Below are 21314 nucleotides of genomic sequence, written 5' to 3' on the forward strand. Positions count from 1 at the left end.
GCGTTTTTACGACTTTTTAATGCTCTTCACCCCCCCCCCCCCTCCACCTCCCCTGGTTATGCTGCCAGGGGTGCAGGAGGAGTGAGCTATGCAAATGATGATATCGCAGAATGCGAAGCGAAGAAGAAACATTAACCGAATCAACGGCAAGCGCGATCTGCCTGCGCGAATCGTAAAAAAACAGATACCACCCCTACCAACCCCCTCCCCCCATGACTCTCTCACCCGCTCGAGAGAAGATCGCCATAAAATGGCTTTTTAATAATTTGGCCCCGGCGCGCTGGTTATTCGTTTGGTGCGATGGCGGCGCCCCGTGGTCGTCGTCCTCGTCGTCGTCGTCGTCGTGGCCGACGACGTTGTTCGCATTTTTTGCCAAACGCAGTGACGGCGGCGCCGGCCGTTTGGCCAAACGGCGGAAGGAATGTGCAGCACGCGCACACGCAGTCATGTGTGTGCGCGCGCAGCTCATCCTCAACTCAATGTGTGCTCTGTTCGTCCAAAAATAAAATCACACACACACACCGGACCAGACTGTACCGGACCATCGGCCCGCCGGTGAGTAAAGGGCCACCACAGCCCTGTGGTATCTCTGGTGGTGGCCCTCTAGGTGGTGCAGGTGCAGGCGGCCGCCCCAAGTTTCCGTCCCGCGTTCGATTGACCCCTCGATTGAGTCGCTGTGCAGCTCGGTGCATATCAGGTGAGGAAAGGTGAGGTGGGGTCGGCGATTAGGCGGGGAACACCCACCCCCTGAGAGTAACGGGCGCTTGCGCGCACGCGTTCCCTGGGACTGGACTTTCCTGGAAGGGTCGAGGATTTCCAAAAATAAATCCTCCAGCAACAACTGTGAGTACGGGTTGTGCAAGAGGGGGAAGGGGTGGAGGCGGGTCCGGGGAGAGGGGAGTTCCGGGACTCTATGGGTATCTAAGGGTGGGTGCGGTGGCGCACTTCCCGTCCCCCCCCCGTATCGCTTGCTGCGTTGCGATAGAGCGTAGCGCGCGCCCTCTCTCTGTGTGTGTGTGTGTGTGTGTGGATGGTGGAGCCGGCACAAAGGGCGCACCCGGTACGCGCGTCACACGTCGCGCGGTCGCGGTCAACGTCGTGGATTAACGCCGACGCTTATCCGAAGAGAGATAGTAGCGTAGCGGCGGAATCGAGATGCTATCGATCCGGAGAACCGGCGGCAAACACCACGGGACCACCATGTACCGTGTGTGTGTGTGCGTGTGCATGTGTGCACACCGTGGATGGTGGGGCCGGGGGCGGAGTATCCGTTGCTGCTGCTGCTGCTGCTGCTACTGACCTTCACCTCGCCTCTAGATGGCGCTCGCGATGCGCGCTTGACGCGACGCTAGTGGAGGATTTGGCTTTCGTCGTCGTCGTCGTGATGTTGTGATCGAACCGCATCGCGCACCGTGAAGGTGACCACTCCATTCCGCGCGCCCGCGCGCTATCAGTGCATGAATTCCACACCATTCCACGCTCCTTTTTTTTCTCTCTCTCTATTTCCCTCCGGTATTATCGACCGGACCGCGGCAAAGCTGAAGGCGAGATCATGAACCGTTCAAGCTGTTGAACACGGACGCTACGGACGCAATCGCGTTGACCCCTAAAACGCGCGCGGTCTGAACGCTCCTTACACGGTCTTTCTTTTTTTTTTTTTTGCGAGATGGATGTGATTGCTCCTGGTACGAGAGCGTGTGGGGGGGTCGATCGATTAGAAGGTTATAGTGTGTGTGTGTGTGTGCGTGTGTCACACCGGGTTGCGGGGAAGGTTGCGAACAGAGAGAACAGTTATGGGGAAAAACAGTCCACAGTAGTAGAAACGAGCGGTAGTGGAGTGGATTGGGGGTGTAGAGGGTGTCACGCACCACCGGCGCGCGCGCGCTCGCGCTGGTGTGCGCTGCTGCCTGCGTGCGTGCGTGCCATGGACCTGCCCCTCTCTGCTGTGCAGCCGAGCGGAGAAAGTAAAAGGGTAACAGCAACAATCGGAGTAGCGCGGCTGCCTGCCTTTCAAGTCTAAAAAGAAAGAGAATGACAGTGAGAGAGAGAAAGAGAAAGAGGGAGAGTGAGTAGTAGATGCAGCCAGACACACACACACACACATACCTTCGCTTGCATGTTCCGCGGTGGTAGGTTCTAGTTCTAGTTCCAGACGGTTCAGATCAGCAGCTCTAGCAGCCCACTCTCGAGAGTCCGAGGCTTTCAGTCTCGGTATTTCGAGACTCGAGGAGTCTCGAAGACCGATGCAAAGCCAGCGGACTGCTGGGAGTCTGTCAAACGAAGACGAACTGCTGTTTGTTTCGTTTCCGTTATGGAATGCGCCTCGCAGAGTAAGCAAAGCGCAGCGCATACGCAGCTACGCGCAGCGTACGCGCGTTTAGTGCTCTATTTTTAGGTTAATGAGTAAATTCACAACACTTTTCGTTACAACAACAACGGTCGAGGTCGATCGATCGGTGCGATGCTTTCCAGTGGGCTAAAAAGAGAAAGAGAGAAAGAGAGAGAGTGAGAGAGAGAGAGAGAGAGAGAGAGAGAGAGAGAGAGAGAGAGAGAGAGAGAGAGAGCACCAAAATGGTGAAAAAGGGGTTTATAAATAGCTCGCTCCCGAACACCCTCGCTCCAGCCATACAGTTCTTCCCAAAATTCCGCTCGTTCTCTACTCTGATTTTCGGTTGTTTTTTTCTTCTGCTGCTGGCTTTTTCTTCTTCTCTTCTTCTTATTTTTCTCTTCTTTTTCTTTCTTCTTATTTTACTCCCTCTTTTTCTTCTTTATCTTCGCTCCTTCCTCATCCAGGTTTTTCCCTTTAAACACCCCCTCCCCCCCCCATTTCAATCTTAATTCCTGTCACGCTTTCACCTCTACGCTTCATTGCTCGACAGAGAGAGAGAGAGAGAGAGAGAGAGAGAGAGGGAGAGAAAGAGCCACCGGTGTTCCGGTCCGGTCGCTCGGTTTGCCGACCCACCCCCGCCCCCCCTCTCCACCCCCTCGTGAACTTCCGGAAGGGTGACACTGTATCAATGGCTCCCATTTCGAAACCACCTGGAGCATTTTCTCCAACTAGGTGCCAGTCCCCCGGGGGATGGGAGAGTGGCTAAGGGTGAGGGCAGCCCCCCCCGGGGGGGACTAGTGCCCTGGCGGTGGCAGCCAGGGGGGATTCCTTACCAAAAAAAAAAACACTGCAGCGACACGTCCCCCCCGTAGCAACCCCATTGAAGCGTGTGATGCGCTGGGGTTCATGCGTGTGCGTGTGCCTGTGTGTGTGTATGTGTGCATCGTGCAATATTAAGGCGGTATCGTCGGGGCGGACAACACATTTCCTCGTACAAATTGGTGCTCAAAAAAAAAAAGAAATAAACACCCCTCGCTTTTCATCCCCCTTTCCTTCTCTCCATCCCTTGATCTTCTTTCTCAAATGGTGGTGGAACGGTGTGGAGAGGTACAGTGTGAGAAGGTAATGTAGCAAAGCTCTGGATCGATTCCACGCCACGCCGAAGTAACAGGGTGATCGACGCCCCCTCCCCGCACCATCCCCTCACCCCGTGCATGATCGTAATAAGCCGTAACAAGCGCACGCACCGCATCAACAGCCAAGGGGGGAATGGGTGTGTGTGTGTGTTAGAGGTGCTTACCTAAACATAACATGCATCATCGCAGTAGCATATGTTGGGGGGTGCGCGATGGGCACTGCTATACCTGCCACCGATCACACACGCCCCTTATACCCATCGTCATCGACCTCATCATCATCATCATCAGCATCATGGCTTCCTGTGTGTGATTGTGCAATGCGTGCGCTCTCGCGCTCGTGTGTGTGTGTGCCCGCAAAGACGCATCGCTGGAGTGTGCAATGTGCAGCTACTACTCCTCACGGAGGGGGGGTGGGTTCCGGGTTGCAATCGATGCCCCGAAAAAATTAAAACGGAAGCAATGGCAACGCAACACGGGCACGGAAGTGGGTGGATTCCTCCATATCACACTCACCTCTCAAATTAGCCCACTGTAACTGCAGCTGCAGAGGGGAGAGAGAGAGAAAGGAGAGAAAAAAAGAGAGAGAGAGATGCGCACGTGTATCGGGATTACGAGATTGCTGCGTTACGTGCTGATGCTGATGATGATGGCGGTGCTCCCGCGATGTCCTGTCGCCTTCTTATAAGGGGGTGCCAATACGAGGGGAATCCGAATTCCGGGGAAAAGCGAGACGAGACGAGAGAAACCCGGAAATGCGCGCGCTCTAGAGAAGGAGGCCACCTGCGCCCGGGGAGGGGGAGGGGGAGGGGTAGTCTTCCTAAATTCACACCTCTCTCTCTCTCTCCCACTCTCTCTCTTTCTCTCTCGATTTCTGTCTTCTTCGCTGTTTTGCGGCGCCCCCTCTGTGTTGTGTGTATGAAGTAACCATTATGTTTTTTATGTTGCAACATGCGTGATGCGTGCGGGGTGCGTTCATCGGTTGCACTTGGGTGGTTCGCACTGATAGGTGATAGTCCTGAGGCGGGCTGTTGTCTACCAGTGGTTTGGCTCCCTACCGCTACTTGCTACTACTGCCTGAGATACAATAACAAGCGCGTTCCTCCGTCAGGTGCTGGCTGGCTGGCTGGCTGGCTGGCAGGGCAATGGTTTGGATTGCATGATTCGGCCGATGTTTTGCGGCCAGGCCAGATCCATGATAGTGATAACCACAAGAACCTCGTCGTCGCGACTGTCATAACGCGCCGCGCCGGTTATGAACTCACAACCAATGCAGAAAGGGGGGTATTGTGATGGTTGGCTAACGACGACGACGACGACGACGGCGGCGGCGACGCTTTCCTGTCCCCATCTTCGGCAAGGTTCTGCTCTGCTTTCCGCTTTAAGCAGCAGAAAAAAAAACCCGAAACCTCATTCTCCATCCCGAGGCATTTTGCGGCATAGAAGGAGGTTCCAGTTTTTTTTTGCGATCCGGTTGTGTTTTTTTTTTCTTCTCTCAACTACATCTGCATCTTTCACTTCCGCCATTTTTTTTCTCCCCATTTGTGTACACACTACATCGCTTCTCGTACCTCCTTCTCTTCAATCGCCTACATTTTCTTAAAGGTCTTAACCCATTTTTTGGGTTTTGTATGAGATCGCTCTATTGTGTATGCCGTTGCCGTTCAACTGACCGAAGATTGCTTAAATGCCTCTTCGCAAAATAGACTTTTCGAATAGAATATAGGCATTGTCTAACCCAAACAATTGCTTGTTCCTTTTTTCAAAATCGGCTGAAAAATGATGAAGTTATTGAACATTCAAATCCAGGTCCTGTCCCGCGTTATAAAGGTATTTGTTGGCTTTTATATTTTTTTAAATGACATAACAAACTGGTACTGAGACCAAAACAAACAAACTACAAACAAACATAGCCATATCCTCCGGTGTCCTGTTGCACCAGAAACAAAAGTCCACGCGCTTGATAGTTGTTGTATAAAAAAAAACAACCCAAAAACCGTCCAGCAGAAAAAAAATGTGTATGAAGAAGATCGCACGTGTGTACGTGTGTGCGTGCGTGTGTGTGTGTGTGTGTGGGGCGGAGTGGAAGGGGGAGGGTATTGTTTTCGTTTTATCTCTTTCCTATTCGCGCTCTCTCTCTCTCTCTTTATCGCGCACTCGTCTCTCACGCTCACGCGTCATCGTTTTTCTTTCGTCATGCAACCTTTTTTGTAGTTTGTTTGTTTTGGTTTTTTTTTGGGGCAGGGGGGGGGGGGAATCCCTCCTCACACAAGCAACCGTACACACACAGACACACACACACACAAGCACGCTGCGGGGCCCCTTTTATTCCTTTTCGTCCTTCTCATTCTTCGTCGATTCTTCTGCTGCTGCTGCTGCCATGCTGACACACCAGAGCATAAAGCATTGTCACGGCAATGTAATGGCCCGCTCGATCGTGATTGCGATCGCATGCGTCGCTTGCGGTTGTCTATTAATGGTGGGGGTGGGGGTGGCTGGGCAGGTCGATGACACGATGGAGAGGTTTGTTTACCACCAGGGCGTGCTGCTGCCTTTCACACACACACACACACACACACACACACACACACACACACACCAGATGGCAGATGGATAAGATGCCATTTTTTTAAATCGTTAAAAGGATATGCGCTGCTCCGGGGTGCTCCGTGGTGGTGCTGCTGCTGCTGTTGCTGTCATGACCTGCTGGGTGGCACATATTAAGCCGCCCCTTGGCACCGCTGCAAACCCGATTTCGACGCACAGTCCCCTCCCCCCGCCTCTCCGGTTACGAGGATTTTCTCGTTTTCTGTTTTTTGTTTTCTTTTTCTTTAATATTTTAATGTTACTTTTATGATTTTTCGTTCGTTCGTTCGTTTTTTTTATTTCCCTTAATCTTCCCGATCTCCCCGGAACCCCCGGGATCTCGGGATCTCGGGAACCATCCGTCGTCTGCTAGGGTCTGCGATCGATCGATCGAGAGGTGTGTAGTGGGCCCGCCCCGCTGGCCAATCGTTATTAGTCCATAAAAGCGGCAGTAAACGAGTGTGTGTGTGTGTGTGTGTGTGTGTCTGCAAAGGAAATGCACGCCGCAAGACCGGAAAAACGATGGCTAGCAGCGGCATATTAACGATCAATGCGCGTGTCATAGTGTGTGTGTGTGTATGTATGTCAAAGGGCCTCTGGTCAAAGCAAACGTGCAACCCGCTACATCGATGCCCACCATTTGCTTTAAACGCCATCGTATTAAGGTGCTTGGTGCCTGCCCTCCAAGGTGGAATGGGTGAGGGTAGATGTAGGTGAGGGAATGGGGGTGGGCCAGAGGGGATGAATTTCAGCATTGCAGATTAATTTGCATTTTTATTGAAAAAATTTACGAGCTCAGCTTTACGAGCAGCGCGAACTGCATGCATGCATGCCTGCACCGCCACCGTCATAGGTGGGTGGGTGGGTAGATGAAACATAAAATATGTTTGCCCACAACACACTAGCAGCAGCTCGCGATCTCGAGCGGTGGTGGTGGTGGTCGCTGCGCACGGAGTGGCATTTTTGCTTTTTAATGTCCTCGTCGAACGCGCGCGCGCCGCTTACTGGCAGTAGAGGGTCTCTCTCTCCTTCTCTCTCTTCTTCTCTCTCTCTCTCTCTTTTCCGAGGATAATAGAAAGCAGCTTTGGCGAGGTCGTTATGAGTCCGGTTCTATTGAATCGTAAAGAATGCATCCCGTAAATCCCCTGAGCACCAAGTGAGGTGCAAAGTCCATGGGCTTATGCATATATGGTTGGACGCAAGGGCGCGTCGACATGTGATACATGGTGATAGCGAATAGAGCGTTTGATTACACTCCAGGCGACTCTTCGTAGCCGTATCCGATGACCTTCCTTCGATCTCTCACGGGGAGATGCGCCTCAAGTTGGCTTCCTTCCAGTGCCACGAATCCAATCCGATCACTTAGCGTGAGTGCGAGTATCATCGTTGAATGTTCATCCCACTGTTGGATCTCCCACCTACTAGCGACTTACTACGATGTAGTACCGTCGTAATAATGGAAGTTACTAGACAAGTGATTTATTAAAAAAAAAAACGCTCTATCAACATCTTCAACAGATGAACAACAAACGATCCAGATGGCAACACGAGACTGGCGATACTTGCTTACTCATACTCGTAAGCCGGCGGCGCTCTTTAATGTCGTCGTCCCCCCTGCTCCAGCGATAGTTTGTTTGTTTTGTTTTTTTTGCTTTTATGCCACTCGCATCGGGAATTCGCACCATAAATCATTGTTACCAATCACATCATGTCACATCATGTGCGTGTGTGTGTGCATGAGTGTGTCCTTATCGTGATAGTCGGATTGTGTGTGTGTGTGTGTGTGTCGGTTAGGGTCTAACACCACAGGTCGTAGCACGTGAATTCTTATTCCGTAAAGTGTTTACGCGGTGCTCTGTGTCCCTCTCTGTGTGGCGCGCTAGGAACAAAAGTTATTGTGCTTATTAATGAGCAAAGGGCGCATGGACTGCAAAAAAAATACACACACACACACACACATACACGGATCGATCTGTCAACAATTTGGTGTTTTGAGTCTGGGCGAATGCTGGGCGAACAAACCGAAGTGCGCCCCAATCCAGCCAATCCCCGTAGCCGGCAGCCGTAGCCGGGAAACATGTGTTCTTGGAGTGTTCTTCTCTCTCTCTCTCTGGCTCCTTTTGGAGCGAGCGACACACGCTGTTGCTGTTGTGCTATTTTCGGAAAAAAGGGTCATGCCGCGCCGAGGAGCGTCCGACTTATCGCTTCAAGATGTCGACGCAGCAGCGTGATGCAGCGCTGCGTACACAATTCAGCGCAGACCCATGCCAGGCCAGGTCAGGAGTTTTTCCTTTTTCAGGCATGGAAATGCGCCCCCGCCTCATCATCATTATCATTATTATAAAAAAAAAAACAAAACAAAAATCATCATTATCCACCCTTCTAAGGGGAGGAGGGGATGTTTATTGGGGTTGAGACCCATTTCGCCTAGGATGCATTTCGCAGGACCACTACCCCTGCACCACCTACATGACGAGTTTCGTCGCCACAACAACAGTATCGTGTGTGTGTGTTTCGCAAGTGGTGTGGCACCATTCCTGGCTAGCAGGACACACACGAGACGCGCAGGATGATGATGATGAAGAGGATGAGATGCAGGCGCACGCACCATCGGAATTCGCACCGATCGATTTCGCCATTCGCTAAAGATAGCTCCGAGACTCCGACGAGACGGAGACTGCGCGACCGCCGCGTTACCGCAGTGTTCTTGTGCCCTATTCCCCGATCACAGCACAGCGATGATGTCTCACTCATATGTAGTATGCGGTGCGCAAAGGGTAAGGTAAAGGAGGTTTTAATTTGGCTGTTTGTCGTGTGTTGATTGTCATCGTCGTTCGATCGCCGCGGCCGCCGCGATAATTGGCGATGGCGTGGGCTTGTGTCGTGCGCCTCATTATACGACAACGCTCGGGAAAGCAACGATGACGATCCACCACCGGACTCTCCCGCACATAAACTCCGCGGCCAAATGATGATGACGATGACGCGGTGGATGGGATGATGCGAAATGGGTTGTGTGAGAATGCAATTCCAGCTCACGGCACCGCTCCAGCGCAGGAATTCGTAGCATCCCCCCTGTTCTACTGCTGCAGCAACTGTTCGCACCACGCCTTCGGTTCGGAGGGTTAGAGAGAGTTCTTCTCGCGCGCAAGAATGCATCCGACGTCCGACAGTTTCTTGAGCGAACATTTTTGGAATACGAATTCCAATAGCAATTATTGCACAAGAGTCTTGTTTGTGCGGGGGGGGGGGGGGGGGGACAAGTGCTGTACTATACTCATCAAAACCCGAGGTTCGGAAGAGGTTCGGTTTTGATTAAATCTTGTATTTTGTTTAACCGAAGACCAGGCCATTGATAACTCATTTACTCTGTTTAAGGTATTTTATTTCGGTATTTTATTTTATTTCTTCGCATTTACTTTTTATATTTCTTAAGGAGTGCTTATTGTTTCAATAGTACTGTGTAAAACTTTGGGATCAATCGAAGCAAAACTGACAAAGATATGAATTTTTGAAAATCAACCTTTCATACAAGGCTCAAAGCATCTCGCGACTTTGAATCGCGATTCCCAAAAACCAACGTTTTCAAAGTCGGCGCCCATCGTAGCATGAAAACTACTGGACCGATCGATTTGAAATTTTCAACATATAATCTGCAGACTATTTGCCAGGTAGCCCCGTCGAGTTTTTATAAAAATTGTTAGTACTTTTTTTTAAATATTTTTTTTAATTATGTAAAGTATCGTTTTTTGAGGCAATATCGAAAAAAGCATTACTTTTTCAACTTCAAAAATTTGCCAAAAATCGAAAAATGGGAAATTCGACAAAAACTCGACGGGGCTACCTGGATAAACTTATAATCTAACGAAAGAATATTCATTTGTGTATTTCTGATGACCCGGCACGTGGCTACGATGGGCACCGCAAAAAGTACATTTTTGCAAACTTGCTTTTCTAGATTGGATGCCATACGATTGGATACGTAGTTTTGATCAAATCTTTCCCAAAATAGAACCAAATATTTTTGAAAATTGTAGTTTAACAGAGGGTATTTTAAAAAATTTAAGTTGACTGGTTCCTTCACTAAAAATCGTCAAAAATAAGCCTTTTTTTGACCCGAAATAACCAAAGCCCCCCCTTAAGACATAACACTGCCGGGTTCTAATGATATTGGGATAGGAGTAAGTCTTTCTCTTCTCATTTTCCATCAAAGATGGATAACAGAATGCAACTGTTTCACACACACGCACATTACCAGTTTGATGCGTATGCGCTCAAGCCTGAAAATTGTGCAAACCATCCTCCCTCATAAATGCTGTTAATAGTCATAAATGCTGTCTAGTGTTTCTGTTTGTTTTTGGTTTTGTTTCTCTTCTTTTAATATATATAATGGCGGACGAGCCCTGTTAATGTTAATCAACAATAACAAAGAAATGGTGTATCGCCATATTCGCAATTTCAATTAAGGTATTCGCGCGGGGATTCAGGAGGTGATCTCAGGTCACACACACGTGATCGCCGTTGTCGGCCAGTGTCATCGGTCCGCGGGGCCGTGATAAGCCAAGCCCTCGCCTCAGCATCACCAAATATGGTATTGCTTAAAATGACGCAAAATAGATCGATTGTCATCAGCAGAGAGGAGGTGGAGGGTGGGCTGGGAAAAGGGATAGCAGATAGGGGCGCAGTGCGGAGTCCCTAACCACTAGGGCACTAGGCAGTACCGTTGACCCTTATCGCGATGGATGATGCGATTAGATGCTTATCGCTGAGGGGTGCAAAGCTCCTCCCCAAAAAAAAAAAAAAAACATGGACCGAACTGGATCTCTGGTCTGGGCAAACGTCTCGGTACCGGCTTTGGTTGGTTGGTTGGTTGCCTGCTACCAAATATGGCTACCCCCTAAATTGGTCGGACATGCATATGCCGAGAAAGGAAAAGGATCAAGCACCACGGAGGAGCCCTAAGAAGAAGAACAGCTTCTCAAGTTTTGGTGTTTGGTGGTCGAGGTGTGTGTGTGTGTGTGTGTATTTCAAGGTTGTATCAAGGTTTGGAGAGCCAGGACTCCCATTTTGCATCCCGCCGACGCCTGCATCATGCGGAAGAGATGGGAGATTATAAGCGCGCGCGTGTGTGTGTGTGTGTGTGTGTGCTTGATCCGATCCAGCGAACTACTGGACTACTAGACGGGAGCGGGCTTAGAGTATGCCGCTAGTTAAACAGAGGAAGAGAGAGAGAGACGCACACACACACACACACACACACACACACACAGAGCAATGTGTGCGGATTTTTTTTTATTAGTTTTGCACGGGGTGCGGCAACGTGCGTCTCTCACAACTCGATTGACGATTTTACGACCGTCGATCCCCCTCCTTCTCCTCCTTCTCCTCCTCGTCTTGACCCCCGTCCAGTTGTCCAGTTGCTGCAAAACGGCCTCCTCCTCCTCCGTCTCCTCCTTTCGTTAGTAGTCCTCCCTGGTCCTTAGTTTATATGTTTGGACGCACCGGACCGTCTTCTCCAGTCACACGCCGGCACTCGAACGGTACGGAGCAAACAGAGCAGCAAGCACAGCAGCACCTCTCATCATCATCAACATCATCAACATCGTCAACATCAACCGTCGTCTCTCGCTTTCCGCCTCGATCCTTTCTGTGCTGCGCCACCATTACCATTGCGACAATCAACACCGCGCTCGCTCGACCAACAACGTCGCTCAGTCAATCATTATTGCGATCAACCATAGTTGCTGGTGGTGGTGTTTTGTTGTTGCGCGCGCGCGTGCCGCGTCTTCACTGGTGGATTCGTCTTCGGCCGGGGTTTTTTTTGGCGCAATGTTTCCACTGTAAGCCCGTGCGCGTGTGTGCGTGTGTGTGCCGCGAATGATGACACGCGGTGCGATATTGTGCGCCAAAACGACGGCCGCCAGAGTGTGTCAGAGTTTACGGCTGGGTTTTTTTTTGTCCCATCATCAAACAAAAAACAAGGCTCACGCTTTCCCAATTAACTAACAGTCTTTCTCTCTCTCTCTTTCTCTCTCTCGCCCGTCAGTATGAGCGCCACCATGAGCGAGCACGAGAAGGCCGCGCTGGCGTCGGAGATGTTCAACCATTTCTGTGCGGCGACGACGATGCGACAGATACTGGGCATGTACCGGAACATGTGCGACACGATCATGATCCGGCCGGGGCCACTGAACGAGTTCTACCCGAAGCTGAAGGCGATGGTGAGCCACTGGAAGGCGGACGCACTGTGGAAGAAGTTCGATGCGCGGGCGGCACAGTCGGTGTACAGCAAAGGGACGGCCGCGTCCGGTACACGCGTCCTGATCGTCGGTGCCGGTCCCTGTGGGCTCCGTACCGCCATCGAGGCCCAGCTGCTCGGTGCCAAAGTGGTAAGTGGTGGTGGCCGGCCCCTGTTCGAAGCGTGCCTCTACGATAAACTCTGCTCCTTCCATCATCTTCCGTCCGTCTGTCTTGTCTTGCCAGGTTGTCGTCGAGAAGCGGGATCGATTCAGCAGAAATAACGTACTGCATCTGTGGCCATTTCTGATCACCGATCTCAAGGCGCTCGGTGCGAAGAAGTTCTACGGCAAGTTCTGTGCCGGTTCGATCGATCACATCTCGATCCGGCAGCTGCAGTGCATCCTGCTCAAGGTGGCGCTTCTGCTCGGGGTCGAGGTGCACGAGGGTGTCTCGTTTGTGCGCGAGCTTGAACCGAGCGATGGGTGCGGTTGGCGGGCGACCGTCTCCCCGGACGATCATGCCGTCTCGCATTACGAGTTCGATGTGCTGGTCGGTGCGGACGGGAAGCGCAACACGCTCGAGGGTTTCCGGCGCAAGGAGTTCCGCGGGAAGCTGGCGATCGCGATCACCGCAAACTTCATCAACAAGAAGACGGAGGCGGAGGTGATGGTGGAGGAGATCAGTGGCGTCGCGTTCATCTTTAACCAGTCGTTCTTTAAGGACCTGTCGGAGAAGACCGGCATCGATCTGGAGAACATCGTGTACTACAAGGACGAGACGCATTACTTCGTGATGACGGCGATGAAGCACAGTCTGCTGCGCAAGGGTGTGATACTGCAGGACTACAGCGATCCGACCGATCTGCTCGCTCCGGCCAACGTCGACAAATCGAAGCTGTTCGATTATGCGCGCGAGGCAGCGAATTTTTCGACCGACTATCAGATGCCGAACCTCGAGTTTGCGGTCAACCATTACGGCACACCGGATGTGGCGATGTTCGATTTTACCTCGATGTTTGCCGCCGATAACTCGTGCAAGGTGACGGTACGGAAGAACTGCCGCCTGCTGTCCTGTCTGGTCGGGGACAGTCTGCTCGAACCGTTCTGGCCGACCGGGTCCGGGTGTGCCCGGGGTTTCCTGTCCAGCATGGATGCCGCGTTCGCGATCAAACTGTTCGCGAACCCGAAGAACAGCCTGCTGGCGACGATTGCGCAGCGTGAATCGGTTTATCGGTTGCTGGCGCAGACGACACCGGAAAATCTGCACCGGAACATCTGCGGTTACACGATCGATCCGTCGACGCGGTACCGGGAGCTGAACAAGTCGGCCGTTAGTATCGCCCAGATCAAGCACCTGCTCGACACGGACGATCCGGTACTGCTCGAGCAGACGCACTTCGATGTGAATGCGCTGACATCGGCGGCGGCAGCGGCGGCGGCAATGCCGGCCCTGGCCAACAACGAACTGGTGCCGAAGCGGAAGCGCCGCACCAACGACACCGTACCGCTCAGTGCGTTCCTGCTGCGCTGGCTGAAATCGCAGCTCAAGGAGAGCGCGTTCGTGCAGGAGCTGACGGATCCGGCCGAGTGCTTCACCAACGGGAAGGTACTCTGCACTCTCATCCACCGCTACCGGCCCGATCTGGTTAACCTCGAGGCCGTCGCTGACTTCAGTGCGGATGTCTGCAACGAGCACGCGTTCATGATATTCGAAAGCCATCTCGGTAGGCGGTCGCTGCTTCGTCGATCTTGCTCTCGATTGCGTCCTCATCTCTCTCTCTCGCTTCCGCCTTTCTGCCACCTTTTCGTAGGTATACCACGCGTCATGTCCGGACAGGACTCGGTCACGCTGGCCGGCATCGATCCGAAGGTGTGGCTCAGCTACCTCGAGCAGATCTGCGAGCTGTTCCGGGGCGAGATCCCGCACATCAAGCACCCGAAGCTGGACTTTAGCGAGTACAAGCAGAAGCAGCAGAATCAGGTGGACACGCTCGCCTGGCAGCGGTTGGCGCACTACGGTCGCCGAATGCCGACCGGTGTCGGTGTGGCGGCCGGTGGCAGTGCCGGCATCGCGGCCGCCGCCATCGAGGCATCGGCCGGTGGTACGGGCGGTGGTACGCGCAAGCTCAACTACTACCATCCGACGGCTGAGGAGGAGCGATTCAAGCGGGGCCGAGCGGGTGTCGCCTCGCCCCAGACCGACACGGTCAAGCGGGCCAAGAAGCGCCGCAGCCATGACAGCAACAACAAGCCGGGCAACATCGTAAGTATCGGGCGCGTCCGGATCTTCCTGGTATCGCTCTGTCTTAGCTCACTCGCCTTCACGCCCGCCTTCGTGCGGCTAATCGGCTTCGGGCGGCTATTGCGGCTACCGATCGAAGACGGCTACGACGACGATGGCGATGGCGATGGTGACAGTGACGACGGTGTCAATGGTGACGATGTGGCCGGTGGTGATGGTGGTGGCCACGACGGTGAGTGCGGCTGGGCCAGTTCACCTTCTGCGTCGTCGTCGTCGTCGTCATCGTCGTCGGTGACAGTTGCAACTGCTGCTGTCGAGCTGTGGAAATAGGATTACGATCCCTTCTTACCCTTCGTCTCCAACTGTGACTACAAATCTCCTTTATGCAACTATCGATTGCATTCCCGTAGCCCTCACTACGCCCTAAGGCAAATAGGGATCGCGTTCGCTATCCCGCTTAACCCCCCCCTAATACTCACAACTAGCATTAGGTAGGATCGGGTAGTTACTTTTATGCTTCAGTAGTTACTTCGCAGCCGATTCGGCCTTCGGCGGTCATGTCGGATCCTACTAAGTAGCCACCATACCTCCTATTCCGGACACACTTCATAAAGCTGTTGCTGCTAACCTCAAAACCTTCGCCCCGTTTTATTGTGATCGCTTACCGCATGAGTCGCAGGACGCATCCGGTCACAAATCTTCGGCTCTGGAATCGTCGCAATCCGTGCACCGTGCGCGCGCGCTTGTGGCTCTGTTGCAAGAGCGAGGCTGAGGGCGCACTGGCAAACGGACAGCGAAAGCTGCGCATTTACAACCTTTTGGATGTTGGTGCTGTTGTGTGTTGAACATTGCCTTTGAGTGCACTGCCCAGTGACCGAACATCACCGTGCCCACCATGCCGTATCGGGGTCACATTTGAACGCGCCCCCGGGGGGGCTTTAGAAATCCACCAACTACCTCTTCTCTTTTTTTGTGTTTTTGCTGCTGAAGGTCATGTGTGAGAAGGATACAAATGTGTGCCACCTTACCACCTGAAGCTAGCACAGTAGTAATAACGCGGCGTTGACATAGTGCCCCCCCTCTGCCTGGTGGCGCTTCGTATGGTTTATGTTTAGCGAGGTCACTGTATATAACCGATTCTTGGATAGGATATACGCGCTCATTTGTGCAGCCCTCCGTGCAGTCGTCTTGAGCGTCTTATGTCTTGTGTACAATAGTGTGAATAGTGTCGTCACCCTTGTGTCATCGACATCGAAACCGTCACAGATGACGATGTGTATGCGCATCTGCATCCATTATTCAACATAGTTCATAGCGTCCCGTGTCTCATGTATCATAGCGTCTCGTAAGCGTCATTTGTGTGTTTGCCTAGCCTAGCGTTCATTACGTTCCGTAGTTCCTCATATCCATTCGTAGTTTACTATTACTGCTACTAGTTTTGTGCATACTGATCGTTCTTCCATGCTGTACAATCCCTCCATTCCATCACTCTCTCTCTCTTTTACACACTCTCTGTTTCTTGCTATCGCTCTTTCCTCTTTCTCTCTCTCTCTCTCTCTCTCTCTCTCTCTATCTCTCTTTATTTCTTTCTTTCTCTTTCATTATCGTTTATATATACACATATCAATGAATCTACCTTACTGTAATCTTACTTGGTACCATTTCACATGACTCACCTCCATTTGTTTGTAAAGCGTTAAATCCACTCTTTTCCACTACACCACACCATATCATCTCGCATGTAACAAAATTATGGCGCGCATTATTGTTAGCAAACGTAATCCAATAAATTTTAAGTATTCGAAACCCAACGAACGACGAAGGCGACTAATTTCTTTTTTTCTACACCGTTAGCCTTCAGTTCTCTCTTCAGCGCTAGCTCTTAATTAGTAGTATTGGTAATGCTCAAGTGCGGAGTCAGCCGCACACCAGCGCATCCTTCCTGAACCTAGCCTAGCCTCATCAAACTCACCACCACCACCACCCAACCTCTCCATCCAAGATAATATCCCAAATGTATCATTTCTCCCCCCCCCCTCCCCCTCTTCCCCTCTCCCTTTAACTCACTTTTGCCAATTTGACAGCATCTAGAGTTACGTACAAACGCTCCGCTGCGCAGAACCAGCCCCGAATGGACGAAGGATTTCACGGTCGGCATCACACATCTTACATACATCATCTTCTGACCATCATTCACATCATCATCATCATCACCATCATCAGCTGTCCCGTACACCGGTAGCGCATTCGTGACACGGAGCGTCACGATACCCTTGAAACAGCGCGATTATCCGATCCGATAGACACTCGTCTCTGCGGCCGCGTCACCTGCATGCCCTCATCGCTCGCTTTAGAAAAACTCGCGCGCGCGTTTTCTGCTCCCCCCCCGTTTTCTCTATCTCTCCCGTTTGTCCCGTTGTAGGAAGAGCGCACCCGGCGCCTGCAGGAGATCGAGGCGAACCGGGTTGATCGGCAGACGAAGAGGCGAATGCAGCGCGCCCAGCAGACGCAGAACTTCTACAAGAGCATCCACATGCTGCAGGCCAACACCCTGCTGCGCGAGAGCGATAGTTCGAGCGCGTTCGAGGATTACTCGCTGTTCCTGTACCGCCAGTCGGCGCCCGAGTTTAACTCGCGCGTGCGCGAGCTCGAGCTCAAGCTGCGCTACCCCGTAAGCCGCCGTCGCCGTCTTACGCTGTGTGTGTCTGTGTGTGTGTTGGCGTGCGTGTGTGTGTTCCGTTTTCTCCGTGTCCTGCTGATAACCATTTTGCGGCATCCTTGCGAGCGTTGTTGTTTGCCTTGCCTTCCCTCGCTCATCGCTCCAGAGACCCTCTGGGGGCCCTCCGCTTTCATCTGCATGTTGATGATGATCGAGGGGCGCTCCAGCGTCCAGCGGCGTTCTCCTTCTAATCAGCAATAACCGGCAACACCGGAGCAGTGCTGCTAACAGGATGTGCTAGAGTTGGCGATTGGCATCATGTGCGTTCGAGACAAGCTACAGATTGTGGCCACGTGACTGCTACTTCCCTTCGGATCGGCGGCATATTTTGATTTGGATTTTCTCAGGTCGCGCAGGTGGATTCATCGCAGCTCGCAGAGGCAGAAATGGTTGTTCGCTAATCAGTCCCCTAACCCCTAAATTTCCACTCCATTCTTCGTTGCAGCATTGGCGCTTCATCAAATTGCTCGTCGCGCGTTGACCCCGTCACCATTATATTCCACCGTGCCCTTAAATTCCATCCATCCGCCATTTTCCCGTTTGTGCATGTGCAGTGTGTGGTGCCGACTTATCGTTGGATTTGTTAAAAGACAAAACCCTCCCCATTGTATTGTATCTAATGCTTCTTCTGTGTACTTACTATCGGTATGGTTTTGTAAACTAATAGTAGAATTGGAATTAGTATCTGTTTTTTTTTTCAATCAAATCAAATCAATCATCTGCAAATACACAACCCCGAAACTGTCACACCACCTAACACTACCAATATCACTACCATCATTGTTCAAGAGACACGCACAATTCAAACACAAAACAGACGCAGAACTTGAAGAAAATTCCCAAAGGACATTCGAACGTATTCGACGAACCTGTAACCTGTAGCAAGACGCGATTGTGTTTTGCAAGCAGCATGTGGAAGAAAAAAAAATCATTCAAACTGGCGAACTAATATGTGATTATCCTTTCCATGTCCACACTCACACTGTGTACGAACCAAACCGTCTGTGTGTGTCTGCAGGACCGAGAGCGCGGGCTAGCGGCAGCGTATCCGCGCGGTATCACCGATGGCGATCAGTTCAGTGATCGCGTCAAATCGATGGAGCAGCGCATCGGCAGCAAGGCGCTGCAGACGACCGAAAAGAAGCCGAAGGATCTGTTGCGCGCGATCGGCAAGATCGACTGCAACGACTGGAACGTGAAGGAGATCGAGCGCAAGATCGAGGAATCGAAAAAGACGACCGACATCGGCAAGAGCCGCGAGCGCGTCCCGAACTGGAACCGGGAACAGTTTCTGGCACGCCAAAACCGGCTGACCCAGCCGAAGGATGACGAGAAGTATCGGGAGATCGACAGTTCGCTGAAGGCGATCGACAAGCAGCTGAAGGAGGGCCACAACCTCGATCTGGGCGAGCGGGGCAAGAACAAGGTGGCCTCGATCGCTGGCCAGCTGCAGCAGCAACCATCGGCATCCGCTCAACAGCAGCAGCAGCAGCCATCGAATCAAACGCAGAAAACGGTACATCCCGTGACCATTATTTGGTATCACAAAAGCACCCTCGCTAATTCCGGTTCCGTTCCGTTCTCTTTCCCGTTTCGTTCCTGCCAGGCGGCACTCGTCCTCACCACGAGCGGTATCGCCGAGAAGTGTCACTTCTGCAAGCAGCGCGTATACCTGATGGGTAAGATCACGACCGAGGGCTTAACGATGCACCGTGCCTGCCTCAAGTGTCACCATTGCCACACCTCCCTGCGCCTCGGTGGGTACGCGTTCGATCGGGACGACACGGAGGGTCGGTTCTACTGTACGCATCACTTCAAGCTACCGTCGAAGATGGCGAGCAAGGCGGCGGCCGAGGCTGCTGCTAAGGCGGCTGCGGCGGCTTCCGCGAGCCGCTACGAGACGGCCGAATGGGATGCGGCGTTGGCGCAGCGGCAGCAGGCAGCGCAGCAGCGGTCAACGCTGATGGCAACCGCCTGTGCACCGGACGGTGAGCCCGTTGGTACGACCATGGTCGACTATATGGCGCGCAGTGATAAGGCGAAGCGCATGGAGTACGAGCCGGTGGACGATGGCGGTTGCATCTCGGATGGGGACGCGCACCTCGTGATCGATGAGCACGAGTGGACGGACCGGAACTTCGGTACCGAGTCGGAGGAGCAGTCGGAGGACGAGGAGCTGGACAGCTCGTCGGACGATTCGGACGGTGAGAGCGATTCGGATTACGACGATGCGACCGTATCACCGCTCGGTGCCCAAACCCTGCAGCTCGCCTCCGAGTGGATCAGCGACAAGCGCTTCTCCAACATGGTCGACAGCGATGACGATTTCTACGGTTACTCGAGCGAAGGTGAGAGAGAGCACTGTGGCACTGTGAACACTGTTTTTTTTACCTTGATACCACCGTGATCCACTTCCAGATGATGATGCTGACTCGCAAACCGAGGGCGAAGCGCTGGCTAAGGCTCGCGAGATGCGCATGCAGGAGGTCAAACTGAAGCCACCGTTGACGCTACCGACGGATACCGAAACCGAGGTAGGTGACTGAGTGGCGGAAATCACCGGGCGGACCGGCGCGCACCGCGTGTGCATTGTGAAGCAATTCTGCCACCGGTGTGTGGTGGCGAAGGGGTTTCCCCCTTCAGGGCGGAGGGGTTGATGGATTGGTTTTGTCCAATTCGCGCCTCGGCGGAAAGGGGCGCGGGTTCTGGAGAGGGAGCATCTAATGGTTTTTCAACATAATTTTATTATTATTGCTCTTTCGTTATATTCTTCTATCGACTCTGTATCCTTACAACTTACTCACACACGCACACACACGCGCTCACTGTGTGTGTACACATCTGTGCGTGATTGGATTCGCCAACTTCTTGGTTCATTGCCGGGCGAATGTTTTGCTCTTACCTCCCACATCTCCACATGTACTCCACATTTTGTCTCCAATTCAATCCAAACCAAACCAAACCAAACCTCCCTTTTGCGCATTTCTCGTGCGCTTGCACCCCCATCCCCCACCCCGCCCCCTCCCCTAGCAGGTCGTCTCTAGCAAGAACGAGTCGTTGGTCATCGGTGGTAGCAGTGATGGCTTGTCGAGGGTGGTTCACGGCAGGGCAACGTCGCGGAGGTCTCCTTCGCCACCACCACTGCCAACCGTACCGCCACCGACGGCTGAGGAGGAGCAGCAACAGCAGGAGCAGGCCGATCAGGCGCTGAAGGAGCGCATGCTGAAGAAGCTGAGCGTGCGCGAACAGTGGCTGCACGCGTCCTCGTCCCCCGAGCGCACCACCACTACGCCACCGAACACCGGCAGCTCCGCAACTACCACAACCACCACCACCACCAAGATACCGTTGACAGCTGCTGAAATGGCGAAACCATCGTCCAAATCTAGCACCTCCTCCTTCTTCGGGGGGCTCATGAACAGCCTGAGTACACTGATCAAACCGAAAGGCCCCACTACTTCACCACCACCCTCCTCACCACCACGAGCGACAGCGCCATCACCACCACCACCATCACTACCAACATCATCACCACCATCAACATCAACATCAACACCAACAACAACAGCCACCAAACCATCTGCTACCACACCATCATCCGCACCGGTAGCAATCCGTTCCGGGTCATCCAACTCATTGGCTTTAAAGCAGCAGCAGAAGGCGGGTAGCACCGGCCCGGTACCGATTCTACCGTCTCCATCGCTTACGCGTCGTTCCGAGCGGGTGTCCTCGTCGGCTTCATCGAAGGAATTCCACACGCCACCGTCTCCGGCCGGCTCGCGCAAGCACGCACCGCCTTCGCCTGCCAAGGAGAAGAAGAAGCATTCGGCGACGGTGGCGGCATCGCGCACCACCACCGACCGGCGTCCCAAAGAGGTACGCGAGGATGCGGACGAGTTTCTGCGCCAGCTGCAGCAGGAGCAGGCCGAGGCGGAGAAGCGCGCCAAGCAGCAGGAGGCGAAGAAGTTCAAAAGCAACATGCAATCGATCCGAGCGGCCGTCGAGGGCCCGAAGGGTGGCGCCAGCAAGAGCCAAGGTGAGAAAACCGCGAAACCCAAGGCCG

The 21314-nt window shown here is 52.8% G+C and overlaps 1 protein-coding gene across 4 annotated transcripts in view; it reads left to right on the forward strand.

The window, feature by feature from the left end:
• Positions 1-21314, forward strand: part of LOC125955590 (F-actin-monooxygenase Mical) — a 50835-nt gene that overhangs the window by 11059 nt on the left and 18462 nt on the right. For 3 of the 4 annotated variants that reach the window (XM_049686731.1, XM_049686747.1, XM_049686739.1), the window contains exons 3-9: positions 12098-12440; positions 12535-14014; positions 14102-14553; positions 16955-17203; positions 18270-18767; positions 18858-19599; positions 19670-19785. In XM_049686731.1, the coding sequence (XP_049542688.1) occupies positions 12099-12440; positions 12535-14014; positions 14102-14553; positions 16955-17203; positions 18270-18767; positions 18858-19599; positions 19670-19785 (3879 nt within the window). In that variant the 5' untranslated portion in view covers position 12098. The remainder of the gene's footprint in view (positions 1-12097; positions 12441-12534; positions 14015-14101; positions 14554-16954; positions 17204-18269; positions 18768-18857; positions 19600-19669; positions 19786-21314) is intronic. The other variant, XM_049686753.1, reaches the window with a different exon arrangement.

Source organism: Anopheles darlingi, chromosome X, assembly GCF_943734745.1.
Source record: "Anopheles darlingi chromosome X, idAnoDarlMG_H_01, whole genome shotgun sequence".
Lineage (NCBI taxonomy): Eukaryota > Metazoa > Arthropoda > Insecta > Diptera > Culicidae > Anopheles > Anopheles darlingi.